The sequence below is a fragment of the Heloderma suspectum genome, chromosome 2 (assembly GCF_057233095.1).
Source record: "Heloderma suspectum isolate Gila_16-S chromosome 2, 16-S_ref, whole genome shotgun sequence".
Lineage (NCBI taxonomy): Eukaryota > Metazoa > Chordata > Lepidosauria > Squamata > Helodermatidae > Heloderma > Heloderma suspectum.
The window spans coordinates 266,914,486-266,925,452 of record NC_139459.1 but is presented as its reverse complement, the minus strand read 5'-3'; the positions used below and the strand labels follow the sequence as shown (position 1 = coordinate 266,925,452).

The 10,967-nt window shown below is 48.3% G+C and overlaps 1 protein-coding gene across 1 annotated transcript; it reads left to right on the top strand.

Annotated features, from left to right (window-relative positions):
• Positions 1–2,059: 2,059 nt before the first annotated feature.
• ARSI (arylsulfatase family member I) lies at positions 2,060–10,764 on the top strand. Its single transcript, XM_084832428.1, has 2 exons — positions 2,060–3,214; positions 8,400–10,764. Exons 1-2 carry the CDS (start codon positions 2,898–2,900, stop codon positions 9,796–9,798), a joined length of 1,716 nt encoding a protein of 571 aa, XP_084688554.1. The 5' UTR covers positions 2,060–2,897; the 3' UTR covers positions 9,799–10,764.
• The last annotated feature ends 203 nt before the right edge of the window (positions 10,765–10,967 follow it).

Below are 10,967 nucleotides of genomic sequence, written 5' to 3'. Positions count from 1 at the left end.
TAACACTCGGTTCCAGTCAGTCTCCTAAACTGCATATTTTCTATTAACATAAATTTCTGGACTGTCTTCAAGGTCAGCCCCACATACAACACATTGCAGTAACCTAAACTGGAGGTTACCAGGGCATGGATCACTGAAGCCAAGCTGCCTCTAATCAAATTGGGTAGTATCTGGCTTACCAGCCTAAGCTGGTAAAAGCTGCTCTGTGCCAAAGAGGACACTTGTGCCTCTAGGGACAACGATGGATCTACAATCACCCACAAGCTACAAACTTGATACTTTAAGGGTAGCAACCCCTCCCAGTACAGGTTGAACACTGCTCACCCTGACAGGTGAACTACCCACTAACAGTATCTCCATCTTATCTGGATCGAGTTTCAGTTTATGAGCCCTCATCCAACCATTACTTCGGCCACACACTGAATAAGCAATTCCACTGTTTCACCTGGATCTGATGAAAAAGAGGGATATAGATGCATGTCATCAACATATTAATGGCAGCGTACTCTAAATCCCCAGATGACCTCACTCGGTGATTTCATGTAGATGTGAAATGGCATGGGAAATAAAAATGGAACTCTGTGAGACAGGGAAGAAATTCCCCAGCACCGTCTTCTGGAAACAGCCATCCAAGGATGAGCAGACCTGCTTGGAAACCCAAACCCAACTCAGACAACCTCTCCAGAAGGGTACCATCAAAAGCTCCTAAGAGGTCCAGAAGAATCAATAGGGTCACATTCCACCGCTCTCTCCTGGCAAAAGTCATCCCACAGAGCCATCAAGGCGGTTGCAGTGCCAAAACAGGCCTAAGTGCTGATTGATTGACATGGAGCTAGAAATAAACGTGAGATTTCTGATGGAAAGGAGAAATAGAGTCAGGACACCCAAACCCTAAACCTCTGGACAATCTCCCCAGCCGTTTCATAAAGCTGATAAATAGCACTGGAGGCAAGATAAAGCCCTGTGGAACACCATAAGCCTAAAGCCATGGTGTTGAACAGAAGTCCCCTAGCACCACCTTCTGGAACTGACCTTCAAGGAGGACCAGAATCACTGCCAAATGGAGCCCTCAAATTGTATTCCATTCAGGCAGCCCAGAAGGATGCCATGGCTAGATCTACACTAATACTTTCTATCGGTATTAAAGTGCACTGATAACTGTTGGGGCACATCATGCATTCTGTATTTTCTAGCGTTATTCCCTGCTTTTTATCCTGTATTTTTATTCCAAAATACCACAACCGATGTCACTGTGTGCACTACGAGGTATAAATGCGCAAGAGGGATATGGCCATGATAGGATCGTATCGACACGACGCGAAGTGTCGCTCTCGGCCCATGTTTGTTGGTACTGAAAATGGCTGAGAGGCCCGGCAGAACCGACAGGGATGCAGCCCTTCTGTCCAGCAGCTCCCAACGCAGATCTTCCACAGGGTGGCCAAGTCTGTCTCTATCCTAAAAAAACCCGGTCTGAAATGAGTTGGGTATGGACTTTGAAAATCTCTGTCATACTGTCTAGTGGTAGGCGGGGGAAAGGAGCAGCAGGAGAAGAGGCTGGCTGAGCTGTGAATGAAACACATGGGGAGGCTCAGGCAACACAACGGGGGGCGGGTCGTGGGGCCGCGCAGGTTAGCCCACTCATGCCCTCGGGCTACATCAGAAGGGGCTTTATGCGTGTGCCGAGCTATTGCTCCTCCACACGAGGGGTGGGGGGCGGATCCTACCCGGACTTGTGAATGCCATATGCATGCGGGCATGCCGGTGAGCTTGGAATCGTGTTTTGACTTTACGGAGATACAAAAAATACAAACGGTTCGAAGCCTTTATATGCAATTCAGCTCAGTTTACACAGTTTATCTAGAGTGCAGACAGCTGAATGACGGACGCACGCCTGCGTTGCTGGAAGTGGAGACAGCCGAGAAAACAAGTCGTCTTAGGACCGTGGAAGATCCTGCCCCGCTCCCCGGTTCGGGCCCGGCCGGGGCGGCTGATTCCCTTGAATCAATGCGAGAACTGGGCGGGGCACACTCGTCAGGCTGCCCATAAACCTGGCCGCTTAAGCCATATCCCGAGCAGATGTTTTACAACTTCTTGCATGCTTCGCGCATTTGCTCCGAAAGTGGCTTTTCTGCCTGGCTCCGCTTTCAACATCTCGTGTGCAGTATTCGAGAGAGAGGGAGAGAGAGAGAGAGAGAGAGAGAGAGAGACCGGGACGGGAAAGGGAAGTTGGAAAGATTTTGCAGGGATCATGTGAGGAAACTTCATTGGATAGGGCGCAACGAGAAAAAAACAAAAGCCACAAGCCAGGGGGACAAATAAGAATGAGATTCTGTCCTTGCCAAGAATTTCCATCGGGATCAAGCGGAAAGGAAGGGAAGCCCAGTTGTGCCGCCGTGGGCCGGGGGGGGGGGGGCGCCTCAGCGGTGGCGATGGGGCCGAACTTGAGCACTACTTTCGGCTGAAGTTCAGAGGAAAAGATCGTCCTACTCTGAGACGCTCAGCCCGCAAAGCAGGGGGGAAGGGCGGCAAAATCCCAGTTCGGGTGTGCGTCTGAAGCCCCGACAGCCCTACTTGCCTCAGCGGGAAGCCCTTCCTAGCGCCCGAGGGCTGGGATTAATACGATCGCGGAGGAAGGTTCCCTTGCTGTGGTTTGAATCAGATCGGCTGGAAGACAGTTTTCTTTCTTCCTCCCCACCGCTGCCAACGCGCCCTCCCCGCTTCTGCGCCTTTCCAGCCGCGCCGGGCCCTTGTGGATGCGGCCGCTCTCGTTCGCCGCGGGGCTGCTTCCCCAAGCAGAAGAGCTGGGGCAAGAAGGGCGCTCCTCCTGCGGACAGAAGATGCTGGCGGGGCAATAGAAGTCGTGGCCCTCCCATGCACGGCCGCGGGCTTGGTCCAGCATGGCTGTGTACGCCCTCACTGGCTTCTCCCTGGTCAGCCTGATCAGCTTTGGCTACTTGTCCTGGGACTGGATGAAGCCCGGCTTGGTGGCCGATGTTTCCCCCGTGGGGAAGCCTCTCCCGGCTGCTGCCCTCGCCAGACCGCCTCATGTCATCTTTATTCTAACGGACGACCAAGGTTACCATGACGTTGGCTACCACGGCTCAGATATCCAGACCCCGACGCTGGACAGGCTGGCGGCAGAAGGGGTGAAGCTGGAGAATTATTACATCCAGCCCATCTGCACCCCCTCCAGGAGCCAGCTAATCACAGGAAGGTAAGAGCTGCAGAGGCTCCTTTGGCCAGCAAAGAGAGCCTTGGCTGTTGGGCGGCATAGAAATGTCAGAAATGAAATGAAACGAAATGCCTGGCCCTGGGCCACCACCCACTTCTTATCAGTTTTACAACCATGTGGTTTTTCATGGGGAAAGGCCACTTATTAGACACCTGACAAAGAACCCAAAAGGGAAGGCGGGTATGTCTTGGTTGTCCTAAACAAAACAAATTGTAACAAAATGTAACATCGGTGTCCCGAAGCCAAGATATTGTGTGTGCGTGCGCGCACGCGCGTGTGTGATTGGTTGTTGGCAACTCTTAATAGTTGTATCAAATAAAGGAGGAGGAGACAGATCTTAAAAACTAGATGAAAAACTAGATGAAAAACAAACACTCCTTTATAAAAATAGATTTAAGACAACTAATGTTTTGGTTTTGTATCCTGGTTGCTAAAGATGGATGTTGGTACACTAAAATAGTTGGTGGATGTTGGTGCACTAAAATAGATGGATGTTGGTGCACTAAAAATCCACTAAAGATGGATGTTGGTGCACTAAAATAGTTCACTTTACCAAAGCAGCAAAATGAACTGTGAAGAGACTATCTGCGCTGGTACACAGACAGCGTGTGTCCTGATTCAGGGAGTATTGGGATTCAACTTTCAGTTCAGGCGTGAATTTTGTTGGATGGCCTAAACGTCACCATCTCTGCATGTGGTCTTTACTTGTAATATGGGAATAGTACTGATCAACATTGCAGGATTACCGTCAGGATAAACAATACATACATTTTAAAGCTTTTCTTCTATTAAGTGTACTGCAGAATGATATTGTTAATAATAATACACAGATCTGGGGGAATACACAGATTTCATCAGATAGCATGCACGTCCCCTCTCTTCCTTTAATTTTGCCCCAGATATTTTAAAATTTGTTTATTTTTCTTAGCAGGGAGAGTAATTTATGCCCACGTTTATGGAGTACTTTAGACAGGATCTTGCTACCATTATGATGAAAGATATCGGACTAGACAGATCACCAAAAGTATTGTATGTGTAAGGGAAAAGACCACTGACCTGCCAAAACATGAAAGGAGATGGCGGTACTATAAAGAAAAATTGTATAGAAGATAAAGCCACACTATAGCAGGAGTGTGGCTATGATGAGCATATAGATTTATGTGATATCTATGATGCTGTCATTGGGGCCTAAGACTGTGATCCTAAACTTTTTTGCTTGGATGTGTCTCCCTGAGGTGAGTGCTAAGCACAAGGGCTGCTGCAAATCATGATTCATGTATATGAGGCAAATATAGGCCCCTTTCTGTACTGTGTCTGCAACATGAGCAAAGCATTAGAGAGTGCTCAATTCGGGGCATATATTATGCTTAATTTATTGTCCAGTTAACTTCTGAGCCATTAGAATTACAGCCTCACAATCTGCGCTGTAGGTTAAAGCACGTGGGTGAGGTAGAAAGGGAGGGGCATGGACTGACCTCACAACTCCCCCAAATCTGTGTGTGAATAAGACTTAAGAATTTTCTTCCAATGGAGTTCCTAATTAGTGGTTTATATTTAGCAGTGGAATAACAGGGAACATAAGACTAGCATGACAAAGTGTATGGTATAAGTTGGGACAGGGCACTATATTCAGCAAACTAACCACCTTTTCTTCCACTAACTGGAAGAACGCAGCATCTGGGCAGAGAAAGCATCATGTGAGTGCCCTGCCAAGCTCACTGGTGCATTGATGCTGCACACAATCCAATCCTAAAACTTCCTAAACCGCCAAAACAAACATTCTGAATGGCAGCTCTGCACTGTCCCACTCATCCTGATATGCCAGATTTGCTGTGGCCTTATCTGCAGTCTAAGAGCCAGGAAGCAAAGAAACCTCCCTAAGTCCGTCGCCCAAGCCCTCTTTAGTCACAGCACAAAGAATGAAGTAACAAGCATAACCTTCCCAGGCTGTGCAGGCCAGGCTGAGAGAAGGGCCAAAAAAGGGAGGCCAAAACCAACTGTGGTTACTCCTTAAAAGGGAAAATCCTTTCAGGATTGGGGAACAGATTACCTCCCACCCCTTACTTCCCACAGGGGGAATGGACTGGACTTCCGCTGAGTCAGTTTAGGGAGTGGCTACCACACCTTTTACATACTCTGTTTCCAGGGGACTGGACAGACAGCAGTGCCAAGAAAGAAGCAGAGAATCCTTTTAGCACCTGGCTAGACTGTCTTGCATCCAACATATGCTCAATACAGAAATCAAATAACGCTTAAGAGCACTTGGGTGAATAATTAGCAAGTTGACTGCAACTTTGTCTGCAAATAGGTTTGGAGGGTGGCTGAGGTCTCTCTTTAGACAACTGCAGCTGCAGTCCTATACATGAGCCGTCCCCAACCTTTTGCCCTCCAAATCTTTTGGGCCTCAGCTGCCATCAGCCTCCACCAGCATAGCCAATGGTCAGCAATGCTGGGAGTTGTCATTCAAAACATCTGAGAGGCACCAGGTCTGGAATGTCTACGATACACAGTCACGCTTACCTGGGAATAAGTCCTGTTGAACTTAGTAGGGCCAGCTTCCGAGCAGCGATGTGTAGGGACTGTACTGCACAGTAGTTTTTCTCCCTTTGTTTGAGTTTGAGTGCACCACCCCTGGGAACTGGGGTGTGTGTGTGTGTGTGTGTGTGTGGTGGTGGTGGGATTGCTGGCAATACAAAAATAATATGGATTCTCCCCCCCACATTGTTGTATGGATATTCCATGGGCATAAATGCTTAGAGCTGGAGTAAAACAAAATGTAGTACCTGGTACTATGGTACCTTCAATTTTGAAAGATTTATAGCTGCACCAGTTTTTGTGGACTAGAGCCCATTTTCATGCACCTGATGACAGGGGCTCCCATCCATGAGAGTTTATGCCATAATAAATCTTTAATAAGTCTTTAAGCTGCCACAAGTCTCTATGCTCTCTTTTTTTGCTGTAATAGACTAACAGTTAGGACCCAATCCTCTGCATCTTTTGACAGAGAAAAGTCCTACAACTCCCAGCATGCCCTGGCCAGCCATGGGAATTGGGGGATTTTTTTCTGTCTAAACATGCATAGGATTGCGCCTTTAGCCCTCTAGAATGGATAACGTGGTGGATTTCAGTGGGATAACAGTATGATTAGGGCTGCAACCCAATTCCTATTTACCTGAGAGTAAGCCCCATTGAACCTACTTGTGAGAAGACATGTGTAGGAACAGGTAATGCCTAACTAGTTATTCTTATACTTGTGGCAGGTTTCTGGATTTTGTCCCAGGTCCCTTCATCTTACAGTTGCAAAAGGACCAGCCTGTCCTTGGAAAGATTATAAATAAAAGTAATAGTCATCAAAATTAAAAGTATTCCTATATAAAAAATAATAATTTTCCCTGGATTGATCCTTTGTGCAAAGTGATTCTTAACATCTGGGTTAAGAAAAGAATGACTGTGAATCTTTAAGAGTAATGCTGCTTAAATTCCACATTCTGACTCGCCAGAAAGATGTGTCCTGCTGATTGCAGCTCTGAGTATGTCTGGAAGCTTTCATGTAAAAAAAAACCCTGAAAAACCTTTTTGGCAGCTGCTATCCAATCAGCACTAACTGTCCAGAATCAGCATTATTCAATGTCTCAGGGTGTTAGGGGTGCAGGCAAAAGTCAGTGGGACTGTTAGCTTGCTAGTCTGTTTGGCCTGCTGCCTGCTTTATGCCTCTTGACAAGATGATATTTGACTTGTTCATTTGCCATCTTGAAAATATATCTGATTATTCCAATCAGAATCCATTACATTGTTGTTGTTCAGTCGTTCAGTCGGGTCCGACTCTTCGTGACCCCATGGGCCATAGCACGCCAGGCCTTCCTGTCCTGCGCTCTCTCCCGGAGTGTGCTCAAGTCCATATTCATTGCATCGGTGATGCTATCTAGCCATCTCATCCTCTGCCATCCCCTTCTCCTTTTGCCTTCAGTCTTTCCCAGCATCAGGGTCTTTTCCAGAGAGTTTTCTCTTCGCATCCATTACATAATGTAATAGTAATATCTGCAGGAGTAGATTATTGCATGACTTTTGAGGCTCATCTTGCACCCTTGTCCAGTTATGTTACTAAGGACAGGGACCTTCCTGGTTTAATTCTCTTATGCTAGGAATCACGCTTGCATCCTTTTGAAATATTACCATGAATTTCCAGAAATTATGTTAGGATTCCACTGAGGTTGGAGATGGGTGTTGTACAAAAAGAGGGCTTACAGCCTGTCCTTCCACCCTTCTGTGAATCTATCACAGGGGTGCACAAACTGTGGCCCTTAAGGCCTTAACTGCAGCCCCCACGTGCCATGATGCTGACTGCCACCAAATCCCTCCCCCGGCTCACCCCCTGCATTGCCACCAGTGATACAGATTTCTCTTTCCAGTGAGGAAACATGATGTATGAGGATCTCTGGGAGAGGAAGTGGAGAGCCTTCTGTATCAGGATCGCTGGCGAGGGAATGGAGAAAAGGCTCTCCACCCCCAGCAATTCTCATACAGTTTGCTCCTTCCCTGCTGCTGCTAACAGTGAGGAAAGAGCTATTTGAATCAGGATCACTAGGAGGTGTGTGTGTACATGTGTGCACCCCCAAGCCAGAATCACATGCAGCTTTCTGGGAAGAAAAGGTGGTGCACCCCGGTCTATCTTCGCAACAGAACCGTCCAGCAAGCATCACAGGCAGTTGAGCCTTGCCCCTTTCCTGCTTGCTGCATTATCTGCTCCTGTTGCTTCTGCCATCTCTGGCTCAGGGAAGGTAAAAAAGTGGCCTGCCTCTCGGGTTGCGGGCCACATGGTTAACTTTCCCCAGCTGGAACTGGAAGCAGAGGAGGAGGTGTTGACAGCACTGGTGGGCAGGATGAGAGAGCAAGTGGGAAGGCTTGGCAGGCTAGTATGCCCATCTTACAGTTCTGTTGTAAAAATGGACTTGCTGTGCAGCTGAAAAATGCACCATGACCTACACACACACACACACACACACACTGTCTGCCTCCAGTTTGAGTCTCCTGAATATGCAGCCGCATGATCTTTAAGGATGATTCCAAATGTTCTGCTGGGCAAACTTCTCCCCCAGAGACACAAATGCAGTTTTGGTGGGTGTTGCAATTTATGATGTTCTGTCTGCCTTCCTTCCTCTCTTCCTAGGTACCAAATCCACACAGGTCTTCAGCACTCCATCATCCGTCCCCGGCAACCCAACTGCTTGCCTTTGAACCAGGTCACCCTCCCCCAGAAGCTGCAGGAAGCGGGCTATTCCACGCACATGGTGGGCAAGTGGCACTTGGGGTTCTATCGGAAAGAGTGCCTGCCCACCCGCAGGGGCTTTGACACCTTCTTGGGCTCACTGACGGGAAATGTGGATTACTATACCTATGACAACTGTGACGGGCCTGGGGTCTGTGGCTACGACCTTCATGATGGGGAAAATGTGGCCTGGGAACAAAGTGGTAAATATTCCACCTTCCTCTATGCTCAGCGTGTCAGTAAAATCCTGGCTTCCCACAATCCTAAGGACCCCATCTTTATCTATGTGGCGTTCCAAGCTGTACACACCCCCTTGCAGTCCCCGAAGGAGTACATCTACCGCTACCGCTCCATGGGCAACGTTGCGCGCCGCAAATATGCTGCCATGGTCACGTGCATGGACGAAGCGGTGAAGAACATCAGCTGGGCGCTCAAGAAGCATGGCTACTATGACAACAGCGTGATCGTGTTCTCCACAGACAATGGTGGGCAGACTTTCTCTGGGGGAAGCAACTGGCCCCTGCGAGGCCGCAAGGGGACCTACTGGGAAGGAGGAGTCCGTGGCATTGGGTTTGTCCACAGCCCGTTGATTAAACGCAAGCGGAGGACCAGCAGGGCGCTCATTCACATAACAGACTGGTACCCGACTCTGGTGACCTTGGCTGGGGGCAACTTGACTGAAGCCAACGGTTTGGATGGGTACAACGTGTGGCCGGCCATCAGTGAGGGCAAAGAGTCTCCGCGTACGGAAATCCTGCATAACATTGACCCTCTTTATAACCACGCCAAATACGGCTCGCTAGAGAGTGGCTTTGGCATATGGAACACTGCAGTGCAGGCCTCGGTCCGGGTTGGGGACTGGAAGCTCCTCACTGGAGACCCTGGCTACAGTGACTGGATCCCACCACAGACTCTGACCAACTTCCCAGGGAGTTGGTGGAACCTCGAGCGCCTGACGGATGGGGTGCGCAAATCAGTCTGGCTCTTCAACATCACGGCTGACCCTTACGAGCGCTACGACCTGGCGGAGCAGCGGCCCGATATTGTCCGGGCTCTCCTTGTCAGACTTGTCCGCTACAACCAGACTGCCATTCCAGTCAGATATCCAGCAGAAAACCCTCGAGCTCACCCGGACTTCAACGGTGGTGCTTGGGGCCCCTGGGCAACCGATGAGGAAGAAGTGGGGGAGGGAGGACACGGGAAACTGAAAAATAAAAAGCGGAAGAAGAAATGCAAGATCTGCAAGCTGCGCTCCTTCTTCCGGAAGCTGAACACCAGGCTGATGTCAAACCGCATCTGAGGGGGGGGGGGGCTCATGTGAAGTGCAACCTTGAAGGGGTGCCATTCCAAATAGCAAGAAGCTGCGGGGGGAGTGAGGGAAATGCACATAGAATGAGCAGGGAAATGTCATTTTCCCCTATACGCAGTGCTCAAAGTGGAGTGGGATACCCTTCCACTTCTGTTCAGGTGGACATAATTGAGTTTAGCCAAACCATCCCACTTCCTTTTTCCCCCTCTCACTTTGAAACCATCCCATTTTCATTTTTCCTCCCACTTTGGGCATGAGACCAATGCTCATTTGTGCAGGGAAACCCTTCAGTGCCTGTTATTTCCAATCTCTGATAGCCAGCTTAGCAGGATATGGAGACAGTCCCTTCCTTAACACGTTATCAAGTAAGGTCATGATTAATGCATATTAAGATATAGAACCATGAATATGTCTTATGCAGGCCATCCAGGAACTAGGGGAAAAAGATGTCACCTGGGACAAGGTTTCATCTGCCTACCAAAGCTCAAACCAAATTGTACTTAAAACGTGAATGGTGTTTGCAAATGCCTGCTTAGGAAGAGGAGCTGCTCTGTGTTTGCTATTGCCTCATGAAATACTGACGATAAATAATCTTAAATGATGTAATGTTTTGGCTCTGGGAAAAAGTCTGTGGTTTCTCCCTTCCCTCGGGGCCGCAGTTTTCCACTCCTGATACACTTCAGTGCATGTAGGTGGCGATACGGAAGACCTGGGATTGTTATTTTTATTGGAGATAGAATCCAGAGCTGGAACAGTGTGAGCATTTTCTCCTAAATATACATAATGCCAAGCATCTTGTAAACATAGGCAGGGACCATCAGTAAAGAATGTGCAAGCATTGCATGGGTTACATGTGAAGACTAAAGTATGCAGACAAATGTTGATGATTGAGCAATGGTTACATACTGATCTCTGTATCTGTTCATATATGTAGAAGGAAATGCATATGCACCTATTTACTTGGGGCATTTCTACACGAGGCTTTTATCCCGTACCTTTACTGGAACTTCAGCTTCTGGATTCTTCACAGGATTAAGCTTGGCTCCCTTACATGGTATTTTTGCGGGGAGGGTTCTTTCTCTGCCTTTCTGTATGTTCAGTTACATGACCACTAGGTGGTGCTGTGGTATAGCAGAATTGCACAATTACATGGGGCTTTA

What these genes read in the sequence shown, in the direction of transcription:
- ARSI (XM_084832428.1), top strand. Translation starts at nt 2,898, where the DNA reads ATGGCTGTGTACGCCCTCACTGGCTTCTCCCTGGTCAGCCTGATCAGC. An exon ending in AGCCAGCTAATCACAGGAAG is followed by an intron (nt 3,215 to 8,399) that starts GTAAGAGCTGCA and finishes CTCTCTTCCTAG; the next exon opens with GTACCAAATCCACACAGGTC.